This window comes from Eumetopias jubatus, unplaced genomic scaffold (genome assembly GCF_037043125.1).
Source record: "Eumetopias jubatus isolate StellerSeaLion01/CBP00866 unplaced genomic scaffold, mEumJub1_p1.0 scaffold_10, whole genome shotgun sequence".
NCBI lineage: Eukaryota > Metazoa > Chordata > Mammalia > Carnivora > Otariidae > Eumetopias > Eumetopias jubatus.
Genome location: NW_028274816.1, coordinates 83,901,998 through 83,918,573, shown reverse-complemented (window position 1 = coordinate 83,918,573; position 16,576 = coordinate 83,901,998). Strand labels below are relative to the sequence as shown.

Below are 16,576 nucleotides of genomic sequence, written 5' to 3'. Positions count from 1 at the left end.
CTGCAAAATACACACACCCCACCACTAAATGTGACAATTATTAGCTAAAAATGTAGGAGAACATCTTCCTGACCTTAAAGCTGGGACAGCCCTCCTCAATAGGAGAAATCAGCCAAGTCATAAAACAATGTTAATAATTTGACCATCTCGGATCTGAAATGCCAATCCTACGAGATACCTTGAAAGAGTTCAAAAGAAACACAGCACATAGGGCACCCGGGTCACTCAGTTGGTTAAGCATCTGCCCTGGGCTCAGGTCATGATCCCAGGGTCCTGGGATGGGGCCCCACATCAGGCTCCCTGCTCAGGGGGGGACCCTGCTTCTCCCTCTCCTCTGCTCCTCTCTCCCTGCTTGTGCTCTCTCTCTCAAATAAATTAATAAAATCTTTTTTTTTTAAAGGCGTGCAGCACACGTATTTGCTCCGTTTACATGTATACAAAGCAAAGTGTAAGTATGTGGGACATGTGATACACTCCCCCACATCAGTAAGGAAAAAATCCCAGCAGAAATGGGCAATGACTCCAACAAGATAGTCTCAGGCAGAAGGATTCATTTCCAAATGGCTGGCCAGCATTAGAAAAGCTGTGCAGCCTCACATTAAAACAGCCAATTATGTGCGCCCATCAGGTGAGCCAAAGATCCGGAAGTTAGCCAATACCAGTGCCGAGAGAGGTGTGCGGTGACGCAGACGTCCCCCATGCGGGGAAGAGCGTCAATGTGAGAGCCCCTTTGGACCAGCTCCTTAGGGGCTGACTGTTGAGTCTGGAAATGTGCGCGGGATTACTGTTAGCAACTCCTGTGTTTGTATCTGAAAAAGAAAAAAAGCACAAAAACCAAAAACCCTCTGGGTGCCCAAGAAGGTTTATGCGAAGACATTCATTTTAACATTTAAAAAACGAAAGCAAACACAAGCTTGCCATGGAAATGTCCACTGATGGGTAGCGGGGTAAGCGCATGCTGGTGCGTTGAAGAGGCAACGTATTTAACAACAGCAAAAATGAACGTGTTAAAGCCACATAAATCAGCATGGCTCGATTTAAAAAATATGGTGGGATGGGGGAAGCAAGATACGGAGTAATCTGTACAGCATGATACTATTTTTATAAGCCACACACCATGTTCCAGGTGCATACATGTGTGTGAAAGGATTTACAACATCTGGAAGGATACAGGCCCGACTGATGAAAACGGTGAAACACAGGGGCATTTCTGAGGGACAGAAGGCAGGGAAACCAGCAGGGCGGTGGGTTAAAAGGAACATTAGCTTTATCTGCAGCACTCTACATTTCCAGAAGGAGAAAATGCAGGTAATGTGCGTGTAGGGACTGGGCGAGGGCAGGCGCCCCACGTATGCCACTTTATTGTCACACAGTGAGCGCGAGTCCACGGCTGGAGCCACACAGGCAGGCCGTGTGCAGGGGAGCACGTCCTGGATTTTATCCGGAAATCTTACAAGGTTAAGGGTTTAGAGGGCCCAGCCAGATCTCAGAGGGGACTGGAGCCCCAGCAGGGACCAATGTGACCTCAAGGCAGACGTGCGGGCCTCCAGGCTCATCCTGATCCCCACGGAGACCAGGAGCCACAAGGGTCTGCCAGGAAGGCAGCAAGCAGGAGCCAACACACAGGCCACAAGACCCACTCTTCCCGGTCCCCCTAGACCAGAGGCCAATGCTGTGCAGACGAACAGAAAAGAGAGACCCGGGCATATTTTTCCCCCCAGAGACTGAGCATTACCTAAGGGCTGTTTAGTATATCTCTATGAACTATGTTTTGATTGTTAGGATGAAAAGTTTATTTATGTAATCAGGAAGCTGCAGGTAAGCACTTGCGAAGAGCTGGTTAAGTACAGGACAAATCAAGACTTTACATCTTGTGGGCTCACCTGATCACAGCTGGAGTGAGCTTCGTGGCCCTGCTCCCCCTTCTCCTGGCCAACCTCCCAGGGCTTTGCACTCTCTGTCCTCCCCGTGGACCGCTGTCTCCCGCTCTAGCTCATATTCCACAGCCTTAGTCATCACCCCACGCTTGGGGTTTATGGAAGCTTGGGGCCTCACAAAGTTCAAAGTCTGCAACCATAGTAAAGAGGCCACTCAACTTGGCTTGGGCAGCAGCTGCAGCCCAGCGCTGGACACTCCCAGCTACACAAAGGGTTTCGGTGGCGGGGGGAGGAGAGCCTCAGGCTGGCCCAAGCTTGGCCCTGTGGGCCCCAGCCCTGCATCTGGCCTCCTTGGACTTCCTGCTTCTGAAAGGGGATGTCAACCACCTCTATTCTGACCTCATTCTGTACTTTCTAATTGATTAAATTCTTCCTTGCAGCTTATCTCTTAACTCTGGCAAAAGACCCTTAACTTTGGCAAAGTATCCCTATTCCGAGTTGGGAACCTAAACTACCCCCTTAAGCCACAAACACTGCCCTGAGCCCGCAAGACCCCGCGTGATTGACCCCAAGACAATGATCAACCTGACGTTCGCTGCCCACCAGCACGCACCCACCCACCTTTGTCCCACACTGTCCTTATATAAACCTAGAAGTGTTTTCAGCACTTTGGAGACAGTCTTTGAGACGCTGTCTTCCCGCTGCTGGCCTCACTGAAATAAATTCCTTTCTCGTTTCCCCACCACTCGTGTCTCTGCCTTTGGATTTTGCCAACGGTGAGAGGCCGAGCCTGGTCTGTCTGGGACCCCGGGAGCCAGGTGCTCGTAAACCATTGGGCCCCAGCTATACTTCTCTTCCCTGCTCAGGCCCCCTTCCTCCACATTTACTGTGAACTGTACCCAGCTGGGAACTAGGACATCTGTGAGATGCTTTCAGGCCCTGTGAGCCTGGGGACCCTGCAGTTATTGCACAGCGCAGATTTGGGGGTAGAAAAAAAAATCCGTGCCTCAGTGGAACACGATGCATCGTCTACCATACGTCCTTTCTGCTGTTATGTGACTCCAGGCTCCGTCTCTTTTACCGCGTGCAGATGGTCTCTCTAGGGGTTCAGTGATCTCCCCACCCCCACCCTGCAGAAAACCTAGTTCTGCCTCAACTTAGATATTCATTTCAATGCCCCTCATCTATAAACAGGTCTCCTTTTCTATTTTCTTTGAACCGGTTCTAACATCCGTCTGACAGCTTCGCTGATTAAGGAGCAGAGTAAGTCTTTATCTCTTGTCCGTATTTACCTCCGACTGAGAATTAGGATTTCACCTCCTCCTGAAAATTATCTTTGAGTAGGGTTAGACGAACCGAGCTCAGATCTAACTGCTACAGCTTACCGACTTTGTAACCTTCGCGACATTTCTCTTCTCCAAAAGGGGGCTGGCGGAGACGGACACACAGCTTCGGAACCCAGGGCGCCAGCGCAGCCGCGGCCCCGCCCCCGCCGCGGCCCCGCCCCCGCCGCGGCCCCGCCCCCGCCGCGGCCCCGCCCCCGCCGCGGCCCCGCCCCCGCCGCGGCCCCGCCCCCGCCGCGGCCCCGCCCCCAGGCCTTCGTCCGACTACAAAGTCCCCGCCACCCCAGCGGAGCCCAGAGCGCGGACTGCTAGTCCGCGGGGCCGGACGGGGCGGGACAGCCGTACCGCGCAGTCCCTCCATTGGGTGGGGGGGCGGGCCCGAGCCTGTGATTGGCCGGTGGCCGGAGGCGGGGACAGGTTCAGGCCTGCGATTGGCCGGCGGCGGCGGAGGGAGCGGCACCGTGATGGAGGCGGCTGGGCCGGTGACCCGGTCGGCGGCGCGTAAGAGGGCATCCAAGATCCCGGAGGAGCAGCGGGAGCGGCGGGCGGCGCGGCGGCGACCGCGGAGGAGGTGGGCCGGGAGCCTCAGCGTCCTCTCCCGTGAGACGGGGTGGTGATGCCCTCCGCCGCCGGCCGCGGGTCCTCGCGGAGGGGGCCGGCTGGTGGCATTGGTGCCCTTGCAGGACCGGAAGGGGGTCGTGCCTGGAGCGGCAACATCTGAACTGGGTCTTTAGGGAGCATGTGGCGAACGGGAGGAAGGGTGTTCCAGTCGGAGGAACGGAGTGGGCAAAAGCTCAGAGGCACGAAAGGGGTGGACGCGTCCTTCTGAGCCCATGCTTGGTTCCTTGTTGGGGCATTTGCGCACCTGCGGGGAAGTTAGCAGCACCCCTATGGCCTTCTTGGAAGCAGCATCCCTAGCTTTGTTTTAAACCCTAAAGAGTGAGACCAGGGGTGTTTGAGACTGGACAGGGATGGCAAAGGAGTGGCTGCCGGCTGGTGGGGAAGACGTTTGCTTTTGGAGGAGAATGTTGAGATGGCTGGCTCCCTCCTGAGGGAGGAATAACAGGTGGCAAAGGTTATCTGGTACCTACTGACGGTGTTCTGATAGGTGCTGGAGCAGGGGAGCTGAAGGATAGAGAAATCATGAAGGAAAGGGGAAGAGCAGGGTGCAGAACGGAATTCTAAAGGAAGCATTTTCCCTAGTGCTTGCGCTTTCATGAGACTTGAATGTCTCATCCCCTCCACCCACCCAGGTAGTTTCAAGGTCCCCTAGGAAAGTTATGAGGAAGTGGCCGTGGATGTGGGAGACTTAGAGAATTTCCACTTTGAAGCCCGTGGCCAATAAACGGCAGCTGCAGTGTCTTCTCACGTTCTAATGATAATAATTGCTTTGAAAAGAAAGCTAATTTGGATTTATCCAGGGTTTTCCAACTCTGTGTGCCAAAGGTTAGAATCCTCCACGACAGCTGGGGAGTTAGCGTGGGTTCCACAGAACACATCCACGGAAACGTGGACTGGGGAGAAAGCCTGGCCCTGCTCTCTTAGGCCCTGAAACTCTAGTTCTGTGAGTTTTCTGGCCCCTTGGCCATAGCAGAACCTGTGGACAATGTGAAGTCTGACTTTGGTCTCTGCAGGGTGACATCTGGGGGGCTGGTACAGGGGGCTAGGTGTATTTAGAAGAGAGGAGAAGCCGTGGTGTGTCCAGGCGGAGGGTCCTAACACAGGCTGCTACAGGAAGATCGGCGCCCACTAGTCCCTCTGGTTTGATGGGTATTTCCATAGTTTGCTTTCAAAATGTAAGTCCGAGAATAGCAACCCGTCCTCCACATGTCTAGATGGGGCCTAGTCCATCTGCTTGTCAGTGTTCTTTTTCTTCATGCTTTTACTTGAAAAAAAAAAATTTTTTTTTTAACTTCCTCATTGCTTAGAATTCAGGAGCAAGAAGAAGCCGTCTTTCGTGAAGTGGTCAGTTTTACCCCGGATCCTTTGCCAGGTGAGACGGACTGAGGCTCTGAACACTGTCTCCGGGTTCACTCCTGGGGCTTCGGGGCAGGCCTGCCCCTTCCTGGTCTCGTTTTTCTCTCTCAGTTATTGTCAGAGCATCTCTGGGGACCCCATACTTTCCATCGGTTCCTCATTGTTCCCTCCTCTGACCAGCTAGATATTATGACAAGGACACCACCAAACCCATCAGTTTTTACTTCTCTTCGCTGGAGGAACTCTTGGCATGGACACCCGACATGGAGGACAGCTTCAATGTGGCCTTGGAGCCCTCTGAGTGTCGGCAGCCCCCGCTGAGCAGCCAGAGGCCCCGCACCCTCCTGTGCCATGACATGATGGGCGGGTATCTGGATGACAAGTGAGGCTTCGTGAGGACATGGCCCGCTGTTAATTCTACTGCCTGTTTTCCTTGCCTGGGACGGGGATGGCGGGGAAGAAGGCAGGGAGAGTGAGAGCCGTGTGGCAGAGAGCCCTGAGGTGGAGACAAGCCTCTGGACCGGACTGCCCTGTAAGAGGACATGGGTCAGGTGAAAGCTGGGGCCTCGGGCAGCCCTGACACCATTTGCTTCCGGGGACGGCGTGCCCTTGAAATCTGGTAGGCGGGGCGGGTACAGCAGCAGGCACCCCCTTCCCAGTCCTGGGCCCAGAGCTGTGGTCCTCACCCGACCCCTTCAGCTCTGACGCCATCCTCGGCCCGTCGGCTCCGGATGCCCAGCTGAGTGTCCCTCCCAGCCAGGGGACACTTCCTCCAGAGTGGCTGCGTGGTCCGCTCAGACGTATTAAAAGCCCATAAAACAGTCTTGGATGGGATGATAGAAGGGAAGGTTTAGTTGGAGTCGGTCACCAAGGGACAGGCAGAGGCAGGTGGCGACATGTCGGGTGCAGCTCGTGGCTATCAGCCCAGCCTTACATGCACGGAGACGGTCCTGGAGAAACTGCTCAGGGGACGGTGCGGGGACACCAGGCACCTGGAGTTTTTGCATGAGCCCTGCCCCTTCTCTTTTCTCCTTTGTCTGTTGAGGCTGACAACGCTCAGCCGCTCTGCCATCGGGTCCAGTGGTGACCGCCTGCCCATCTTGGTGAAGATGTTTCCCTTAAGACCTCCTGATCTCAGGGCCAAGGTGCAGTCCTGCTTCTAGCTCCACCCGGTGTCTATACCGCGCCGAGTGCGTAGCGAGCTTCTGTTTGTGTCGCCGGCCAGGACTGAAGAGAAGCTTCACCAGGGTCCCCGTGTCCTGGGTCCCGACTGCTCTGTGTCTCGCGCAGGTTTATTCAGGGCTCCACGGCGCACAACCCCTACTGTTTCTACCACTGGCAGTCCATCGACATCTTTGTGTACTTCAGCCACCACACCGTGACTATCCCCCCCGTGGGCTGGACCAATGCTGCACATCGGCATGGGGTCTGCGTGCTGGGTGAGACCCCGGGGCTTGCCTCCCTCCCGCTCGTGAGCACACCTGCCAGATGACCCGGTAACAAAAAGGCCTTTGTCTGCTTCTGAGGGAGTAGGGCTCCTCACCTGGGGCTGCCTTGATAGGTTAGGATAGGAAAGGCCAACTTCTGGAAGGGACCAGGCCACTTGGTCACTGTCATAACCAAGACAATGCAGCCATAAACAATAGGCGAACAGCCGGGCTGTGTTTATGAAATAGGTGGTGGGTGGACGTGGCCCACGGGCCCCAGGTGGCCAGTCCATGGGTGCGGTGGTTGCTTCTCAAGCTTTCTTTCCCCGCACCTGAATCATTTATCGGCCTGTTTAGCATTGACTGCTGGGCTCGGCCCACGGGGCGTTTGACTTCCCAGAGACCCGGGACGGCCGAGCATGTGAACGTGCAACAAGCTTGCAGGCCAGGCTACTGTGCTGTTGCAGGAACCACACTTTGCTAACTGCTGAGTTCGCCTGACCTCGTTTCTCCCCGTCCTGGCAGGGACTTTCATCACCGAGTGGAAAGAAGGTGGGCAGCTGTGTGAAGCCTTTCTGGCCGGGGACGAGCGCTCGTACCGAGCCGTGGCTGATCAGCTGGTCCTCATCGCCCAGTTCTTCCGTTTCGATGGCTGGCTGATCAACATCGAGAACTCTCTGAGTGTGAGCATAGCCTTCTCCTGGTGCTTGCCCGGCCCAGTCACCACGCACTGTCCTCGGCTCACCGTGGCCGGTTAGAGCCAGCCCAGACACCTGTGTCACTTCGCCGAGAGACAGAACCTTCTCCGGCACCGTGTCCAGAAACCTTGGTTGGCTGAGCTTTGCCTTGCTGCTCCTTCAGGGCGCCCCTTTCCTCCGTCCGCTTTGCTTGGGCTGCTCGTGCGCCTTCCCCTGGCACCACCCTCCCCTTTCATGGCGTTTCATCTTTTCTTCATTGTTGTACCCGTGTCCTTCCTGCTTCAGAAACGAAGGACAGTTGGGGCCTCTGGGAGGCTCAGTCGGTTATGCATCCGACTCTTGATTTCGGCTCAGGTCATGGTCTCAGGGTCATGGGATCGAGCCCTGTGTCGGGCTCTGTGCTCAGCAGGGAGACTGCTTGGGATTCTCTTCTCAAAAGTAAATAAAATCTTTAAAGAAAAAAAGAAAGGAAGGATGGTGGGAGACATCTGGCTGGACCCTCCCCTCGGTGGCTGGGGGGTTGGGGGACTCCAGCGACCGTGGCTTTTTTGTTGTCTGTGTTTGCTTCGGAGGTTAAGCTTCCTCCTGTCTGTCCTGCCCTGGGCTCTTCTGACAGCAGACGTCGCTGGGCCTCACCGAGGGTCTGCTCTGTCCCTCTCCAGCTGGCTGCAGTGGGGAACATGCCCCACTTCCTCCGCCACCTGACGGCGCAGCTCCATCAGCGGGTGCCGGGGGGCTTGGTGCTGTGGTACGACAGTGTGGTGAGGAGCGGGCAGCTCACGTGGCAGGACGAACTCAACCAGCACAACCGGTGAGGGTGGCCCTCTGGGCAGAGCGGGCGGGGGCAGGGTCGGAGACACGGGCCACCGGCGGGGAGGACCGGCGCGCTGTGCCGAGGGCTGCAGGCCGTGCACTCCCGGCTGGGCCCCTGCCGTGCGGAGCAGGCCGCGGTCTGGTCCTGAAGGCAGCCCGTCTGGGGGTTAGGATGGAGGCGAGCGGCGCAAGGGGAAGGAGGACGACGTCCAGGGTGGGCGGCCCCCCGGGCCCCTGCGTCCGGGCCTCATGGCCTGGCCTTGCTGCCTCGCAGGATCTTCTTCGACTCCTGTGACGGCTTCTTCACCAACTATAACTGGCGGGAGGAGCACCTGGAGCGGATGCTGGGGCAGGCCGGGGAGCGCCGAGCCGACGTGTACGTGGGAGTGGACGTGTTCGCCCGGGGCAACGTCGTGGGAGGCCAGTTCGACACGTACAAGGTGGGCGGCAGGCCGGGAGCTGGGGGCGGTGGCCTGCGTGCCTTCCGTGGCTTGGTTTTCTCATGGACCTTCCATTCCCATCTGCACTCAAGGGAAAGAGGGGCAACATTCTTCTCAGAGTGGGGAAGTTGAGGCCCGAGACACATGGGTGATGCCCCAAGGCCGGGCTGTGCCCTGAAACCCTAACTTCCAGCCCATTGCTGCAATCAGGTGCTGAAGGGTGCCGAGTGGGCGGTTTAAAGCATCGGGTGGGCTTGGGGAGCTCTGGCAGTGCATCTGTTCCCAGGCCGCTCAGGGCTAAGGACGTGGTAAAACAGCCAGTTTGGGGAATTGCTGGTTTAATAGTGAGTGAGATTTTTTCTGGCAAGGCAAGGCAAGTCACGTCGGCCGTGAGGAGAGACAGGGGCTTGCCGGCGCTGATGCATCTGGTGCAGGATAAGTAGGGAGTCCGCTCGTCTCCTGGGCCGTCAGCCCTGCCCCTTCCCCTGTGCCACGGGGATGCTCTTGCTCATTAATTAAGCTCTAAGTGAATAAATTAATCCAATAACTGAAGATTCTCTCCACCCGCTGTGAGTCTGATAACGTGATGAGAGGTACAGCGAGGGAGAGGCCCGTGCAGGCTGTGAGCCCCGCCCCCCCAAGCCCCCGGCCCGCTCACAGCCTTGCTTCCCACGGCTACGTGCTGAGGGGCTACTGGGGTTGAAGCCGCCCTCGGAGCTGGGAGGGAGGCCTCGGCAGCCAGGCTCTGCGTTCCCCCCTGACTGCTGTCTCCCCAGTCGCTGGAGTTGATCCGGAAGCACGGATTCTCGGCCGCCCTCTTTGCCCCTGGCTGGGTGTACGAGTGTTTGGAGAAGAAGGATTTCTTCCAGAACCAGGACAAGTGAGTCCTGCCCGTTCCAGGCAGGGGCTTGGTGTTGGCCGGATGGGGGCTCTGGCAATTTCTCTGGTTTCCCAAGGTAGTTCAGGCCTTGCTCTCCGCGGACCTTTCCAGGGCACGTGGGGCGGGGATGAGGGACTCAGCTTGAGAGAAGCCAGCCATCTTGGCTGCCTCCAGGTGGGAGGGCCCCAGCGACCCGTTAAACGGGAAGGGCAGAGGTTGGGGACCCCGGGGGACCACCCCCGCAGACCTGCATCTCCCACACATTCAGTGGGGTAGCTGCGCTCACTCTGGGAGGGGTGCAGGGGCCTCGAGTTGCAAAGTGTGAGTTCGGGATCCCCCTGCCCATTTCCCTGCAGGTTCTGGGCTTTGCTGGAACACTTCCTGCCCACACACAGCATCTGTTCTTTGCCCTTTGTCACTTCTTTCTGCCTGGGCATGGGGACGCGGAGAGTGTGCTACGGCCAGGTGCGTGGGCTTCCCGGTGGGGCCGCATCACGGCACACGGGCTGCGCTCCCTCTCGGTCTTTGGTCTCACCTGGGAGAGGCGGGGGGTTGGGGTGTGGGAGGGATGGAGGCTGCACTGCTCCCCTGACCCCTGGCGCTCCCCAGCCCTCCCTCGTGTGGCCTTGTCCTCCAGGAGGAGGTGGTGGGTCCCTGGTACCACCCAAGCGCCCAGGAAATCCAGCCCCTGTTTGCAGAGCACAGTTTGGAAGGGGCCAGGCGGGGCTGGGTGAAGACGCACTGCTGCCTGGTGGACGCCTGGAACGGGGGCAGCTCCCTGCTTGTCCGTGGGCTGATTCCGCCCGACGTCGGACATGTGGCCGTGAGGTAGGGGAATGAGTCGGGGAGCTATCTGTGGGACCGTCCGCTCCCCCCTTGCCCCGTCCATCCCTCACAGGCGGGCAGCAGCGGCCGGGAGGACGGAGGACAGAGCCAAGGGGGTTCTGGTGAAAAGCACATAACCTACAATTTACCGTCTTCAGCATTTTTGAGCGTGTGGTACAGTAGCGTTAACTCTCTGCCCGTCATTGTGCCACCGGTTTCCAGAATGTCCTCCCCTGTCCCACAGAACAGCTCCCATCCCCCCCCCCCCAGCCACCACACTCCGCTGTTTCGGTGGGTCCGACGACTTCTGATACCTCTTATAAGTGGAGTCCTGTAGAATTTCCCGACCGAGACTTTTCAGTCATGGGAGGGTCGCAGGCGGGACCAGAGTGCCCCCCCACCCCCAGCCCCGTGCTGCCGGACGCCCTGTTCCTGGTGGGCGAGCTTGGCGGGTATGACCCGGAGCCCGCGGGGCTTCTCAGCAGCTCCTGTGTGGCCGCTCATCCCAGGCCCTCCTCCGGCAGGTTATTCTCTCTGCAGGTCCCTGTGCCTCCCAAAATTTTCCTGTCCTTGGTATATAAGCTAGAAGGGCCTTCGGGTGTCGAGGTGGCGTTGGAGCTTACCACAGAGGACCCGGGCAGCTGCCACGTTGGTGGCATCCGGACACTGACTGGTGAGGGGGTAGGGCTCTGGCCTCCTGCAGGTGCCCTCTGTTGCTGGGGACGCCCTAGGGAAGAGGAGTCTAGAAAGTGCACCGGGCTCGGGGGGAGCTGAGGGGCGTGCAGAGGACAGGTGCTATCCTCCGTGCTGCTGTGGGCCAGGCCCGGACAGCGAGACCCACCCGCCAGCTGAAGCCTCTGGCCCTCAGCCCCCACCGGGCAGCACGGTGTGCTGTGGGGACCGGGTCCCCGTGCCGCAGAGACTTGGGGAAATGCCGCCTGCCAGCCATGGCATTGAGAGGGGGACATCTGTGGGGGCCTGGGGGGCTCTCTGCCTGTTCTCCCTGCCCCCCGCCCCCCGCAAGGCCTCAGCCTATGTGGCCAGGCCATGAGTGCCTGGCGCAGCAGGGAGTCTAATGGCCTTTGGGGCTCCCCCCCACCTCCCCCCCACACCCCGTTCAGTGGACACCTCCCTGTGTGGTTTCCTGTGGACTGTCTGCATTCTCAAGTCCCGGTCTCCTCCCCCAGCAGGAACAAGCTCCAGGCACAGTCCTCGACCCCTCCGGGTGCCCCCCACCAAGCTGGCCAGATGGGTGGACCGCTGTGGCCAGCAGCTCCCGGGGGGGTGGGTCCAGCGGTGAGTGCCTTTTCTCCTGGGGGGGGGGGTCTCCAGCAGGGGATGGCCACGTGGAGGGGCGGGGGCTTGCGTGAGGGGTCTTGGGTGAGAAGCCCCAGAACTGGAGGGATTGGAGGGGCCCTGGCTGACCCCCCTAGGATTCAGGCAGCCCCAGGGGGCGGGGGGCACAAACCCAGGAGGCTGCTGGCAGCGGTCATGGCCATGTCTTAGGTCCGGGGTTTCCCACCAGCCACAGGGTCCACTTTGGGGTGGACCTCCTTTCCAGTCACGGCTCGGGGCCTCTGAGCAGCCAGCCTCGAAGGTGCCGAGCGGAGGTGGGCTCCTTGTGACCGGCCCTCGTTGCCTCCCCTGTAGCTGCTACGAGGTGAGCCTGCGGGGCTGCCTCCTGCAAGACCTCTTCGTTAGCTTCGCGCGGCCTCCTGGCAGCCCAGAGGAGGCGAGCTTTGTCTGCCGTCTCGGGGAGATCCAGGTGAGGCATCTGGGCACGGGGGGGGGGGGCGGGCAGAGTGTTCCCTCTGCTCAGAGGGCCAGTGGGGTGGGGGTGCTGGGGAGCGGGACTGTGCGGGGGCAGGCACCCCAGGCCTCCTGTGGGCTCTGGGACCGTGGCGAGCCTTCTTTCTTCTGCCAGGTGGTGGACGCCAATAGCCTGCTCGCCCCTCTGCCCCGGGTGCAGGCCGTCACTGTGTCCCGCGTGCGCTGGCAGCGGGCCACGTCCGAGGAGGAGGGCCCCCCTGCCCCGCTGCGGCTCAGCTGCACTCTGCACTGGTCCCACCTCCTCTCTCCCGTCCGATGCTTCCGGATCCGCTGCCGCATGGGGACTGGTGGTGGCTCTCCTGGCGGGGGGCCGCCGGGGCCAGAGAAGCCCACGCTCCTGGGCCTGGCCTTTGTCAACCAGTATCGGATAGCGGAGCTGCAGGTGGCGGCCATGGGGCCCAGCGGGGACGGGCATGTGGAGTTCCTGGTGGAGCCCGTCCCCAAGGAGGGGTTTCTGGTGCCGCAGGCCGAGTGGGGCAGGGTGGCCCTGGTCTACTCCATGCCCCGCACCTGAGCCAGCATTAAAGCATGGCATCTCCCCGCCTCGAGGCTCAGGCTGCTTCTGCGCTGGGGCCCCACGCGGTGTGCGGAAGCCCACGGGCGCCAGGAGCCCACGGGCTGGGGCCGTTGTGTGGCGGAGGCCGGTAACAGGAAAACCAAGAAGTCCCTTTGCTGGGTTGATAATTTCCTGAGGTTAATGAACTCTGTTCTGCCTAATCCCTGTGCGGAGTATAGATTCTCAGGTACGAGTGACAGGATTTGGGAAAGCTAGTCCCATAAACTCCACGAAGGGTGTTTCCTAATAGGCCGAGAGAAGCTGATGCTCAACAGGCTTAAAGGGGACAGGAAGCCTCCGAGCAGGCCCTGGGGGCGATTCCCAGGCTGAGGGCAGAGGGTGGTGGGGGGCTGCAGGGGGCTGGGAGCCGGGGTGCACCTCCCCCCAGGCCAGGTGGGCCGCCCTAGTACAGCCCTTCCCGTTCGTGGCTCTGTTCCAGTCTTCTGTCCCGCAAGCAGGGCCCGTTTGTGGAGCCTTCCCGTCGGCCCCGTGCCCTGCTGGGTCTCTTCTGGGCTGTCGGTACTGGAGAAGCTTGCATGGAGCCAGACTGCGAGCCTCTGCCTCTGCCTGCTGAGCGGGGCTACCCAGGCTTGCGGAGCAGGAAGCCGGCCAGGGCCCCGGGAGGCCCCCGGCTGCAGCCTGGCCCAGCCCTGCCGCGGGAGCTCTGGCCGGCGTTCCTTCACGTCCTCCCGCCTCAGCCTCGCCCGGGCCGGGGGCTGAGGCCGCTGAGTGCCAGCAGAGGTGCTCTGAGGACCCTCTCCATTGGGCCCCCTTCCTCTCTTGCCTCCCTCTCTGTTGTCTAGCACCTTCCTTCCCTCTGCCTGTGCTGAGGCTGGCCGGAGGCTCTGCGCAGGGAGGAGGGGAGGGGGTGAGTGAACCGGAGACGGCTCCTCCCGCCACACAGCTCCCCTGTTGAGCCCTGGGCCACCGTGCTGGCCTCCTGGGGGTGGGCTCTCTGCACCCCGCAGCCTTGGGTGTCTGCCGTGTTGCCCAGCTCCTTTCCTGGGCCTGAGCCGTGTCCCTCGTTCTGGGGGGTCTCTTACCCCTTACCCCCGGGTCTCGTAGGGCCATCGATGGGGGCCGCTTGCCCATTTCTCTGCCCTCCACCTGTGCTAGGTGATGTGGAGTGGTGCCAAGGGCCAAGACACTCCCAGCTGGGGGTCCCACCTATGGCCTCGGGTGCAAGCCCCGGCCACGGACTTGGTTGTACGCTGTAGGGAGGGGAGAGGCCACCAGGTGGCAGTGCAGCCACACCACCTCTGGCTGGCTGTCCAGAATTCAGGAATCAGAGTGCAGTCAGGTGGCCTGGGAAAACCCGGCCCGCAGGACAGCAAGGGGCGTGTCCCTCCAGGGCTGCCTCCATCTCCATCCCCCTGGCCCGAGTGGCTCTTTCCCAGGGGGACAGAGGGACATTTTACTCTCCGTGTCCGGGACGTGGCCTAACCAGCTGGCTCCCCAGTGGGGGATGCTTCTGCCCAGCAGAGGGGGGTAGCTTAAGCAGGAGAGGAGGACGCCTCTGCTGCCTAGCCGGGGAAGCGCAGCACCCGGCACCCCCGACTGTCCCCGTGAACCCGGACGGCTCAGTAGGCTGGGGTGGGGGGGGGCACCTGAGTCGCTGCCGCTTGGAGCTGTTCCATCATCGTGTTCTCGGTTTGGACCGTTGGTTTGCTTTGAGCCTCCTGTTTTGTACCCGGGGATCTGGCCTTGCTCCCTGTGCCCCCAGAGGCGGGAGTCGGGCGGGGCAGGGTGCCCTGAAGTGGGCTGCTCTCCATTCTCGAAGCCTGTTGGCTTTAAGTGTCTGTGCCCCCAGTTTATGTAGAGAAGGAGGGAAACATTTGTAAGTGGCAATTACTTTCTTACAGTCTGGTGAACAGGCGATGAGAGGTGAGGGGCTTAGCAGAGCATGGCATGCGGCGGGGCCACCCACCCCCAGCTCCCCGAGAGCACCGTCCCCGTCCCACGGAGAGTAGAGGCTCGTGGGCAGGAAGATGAGTATGTTGGCATTTAAGCCTGCGCCCCTCTGGTGGGTGTAATCGCTCTGAAATAAATGAGGTGACGTGAAACATGAAGAGCTTGAGTTGGTGAGCGGCGTTGTGGTCGGGCTGTGAACGTGGTCCCGGCCCAGCCCCTCCAAGCCCAGGGCTTTGAATCTCTTGGCTTGACTTTGGCTTTCCTTCCCAGTTCCGCTCCCTCCTCCGAGGGGCTGGTGGGGGGGGGGGCGGCTGCCCGCCACCGCAGCCTTGCAGGGATGGGGACCCGCGCCCGTGGGCTTACCTTGAAGCAGCCCCCCCACTCCCGCAAGGAACCAGGGCTCCGCCCGACCCACATCACAGGGGCAGTGCCCGGGTGTGGCTGGGATCTGAGGGCCCTCTCTGGGACGTCCCCAGCCCTGTCCCCTCTCCTGCCTGCACCCGGCAGGCCATAGCTGCTGGGCAGCACAACGACGTGAGGCCTGGCGGGCATCTGTGTGCAGTAGCCGCTGCTCAGCTGGGAAGGGGCCAGGGCGGTTGTCCACCCTGGAAGCCGCTGTGAACTTCACAAGCCTCAGTGCCGTGCGGGGCAGGGCGAGAGGTGGCTTGTTTGGCTTGTTTTCGGTCGGGGTGGGGAAAGGAGTCTGGAGGATTGGGGCTGGCATCTCTTGCCCAGAAGGGTCTTCAGACTCCCCAATGGGCACCCCGCGGAAGGCCGGCTGGATCCTGGGACAGGCTGTGGGTCCTGGGCCCACCCTGGCAGGTGCCCGGTGCTGCACCCCGCCCTCCACCCTCAGGGCCCCGGGGGCTGCCAAATCAAAAAGAGTTGTCCTGGTTTGAAGAAAGAAATCTTTATTAATAATCTTAATACTGTTGATTTGAATGGTCACACCTTGGAAGCATACAGAATGGTAAGAAAGGAAGCCTGGGGCCTGGCTGCAGTCCTGGTGGGGGCGGGGGCTGGGAGGGCGGGGCCGGGGGCGGAGCTGCCGCAAGAAAAGGGTCCGGAGCAGCAGGGGGCTCTGGACGGGAGGGGCCGGGCGGGCGGGGCGCTGTACAACAGGAATAGAAAAGGGGCTCGTTTCAGGAGCTTCAGGAGCTGATGCTGAATATATAAAGTGAGGTGTGGTTTTTTTTTTTTTTTTTTTTTTTACTTTTTAAATTTCATGAGACAGTGGAGCCGTGTTGGGAGCCTATGTTTTGTATTTTTTGCTGCTTGTCGTACTCCAGCGATCCCTGCCTGGCGGGGGGGCTCCTCCCTGATGCCTACCTCTGCTCTCCCACCACCCCGGTGGGGCCTGACTCAGGTCCCGGGCGCCACTCCAGGCCTTTCCCCCCGCTCGCTCTCCCTGCTTGGGCCTGGCCATGCAGCCCCGTGGCACCGTGACTCCTGACCTCACCGTGCAGCCAGGCGCTGGCCCGCCCGGCCCTCTGCAGGACAGGGATGGGGAGGGCCCGGCCCTGCAGGTGGCCGGAGGTCGGCCTTCCCTCCCACTGACCAGGCCCAGGCCTGCCTCCAAGGGAACAGGAAACAGGCTGGTCAGGGCCAGAGCGCGTCCTCAGCCCCAAGGCCTCCACCCTCCCAATGCTAGCTCTTAGGTTCACGGTGTGATCCTGGCCAGGCTGCCCGGGAGCCCCCTCACGTGGAGCGAGGGGGGGCCTGGGCGCCCCACAGTTCTGGAACCGCGTCAGCCCTTAGTGTTGGGGTCAGACCCCAGGGCTGCTGGTCGGACGGACTCTGGAGGCCTACAAACTGCCTCCCCAGGCTTGCAGAACACGGTGTTGGCGGCATGGCACGAGGGGGAGCTGGGGCCCAGACAGCCGGACACGACGGTGACGGGCACGGGCCGAAGCCAGAGACCCCGGGAATGAACAGCTGCCCCCCCCCCCACCCCAGCCCAGCTGTCCCCTCCACTGGCACAGTTGGCAGCAAAGGTCAA

General features: G+C 60.4%; 1 protein-coding gene and 1 long non-coding RNA gene across 2 annotated transcripts; one reads left to right on the top strand and one right to left on the bottom strand.

Moving 5' to 3' along the window:
• Positions 1–404: 404 nt before the first annotated feature.
• Positions 405–3,340, bottom strand: LOC148163353 (uncharacterized). The gene is made up of 3 exons (XR_015769104.1): positions 3,263–3,340; positions 1,884–2,067; positions 405–809 (listed from the first exon to the last, which is right to left on the bottom strand). It is a non-coding gene; the product is annotated as an uncharacterized LOC148163353 (long non-coding RNA).
• A 335-nt stretch (positions 3,341–3,675) lies between these two features.
• On the top strand, positions 3,676–14,735 carry ENGASE (endo-beta-N-acetylglucosaminidase). The gene is made up of 14 exons (XM_028112736.2): positions 3,676–3,791; positions 5,149–5,213; positions 5,378–5,579; positions 6,488–6,636; positions 7,150–7,307; positions 7,985–8,133; positions 8,410–8,575; positions 9,352–9,455; positions 9,812–9,920; positions 10,093–10,283; positions 10,805–10,953; positions 11,468–11,576; positions 11,931–12,045; positions 12,205–14,735. Exons 1-14 carry the CDS (start codon positions 3,685–3,687, stop codon positions 12,622–12,624), a joined length of 2,193 nt encoding a protein of 730 aa, XP_027968537.2. The 5' UTR covers positions 3,676–3,684; the 3' UTR covers positions 12,625–14,735.
• The last annotated feature ends 1,841 nt before the right edge of the window (positions 14,736–16,576 follow it).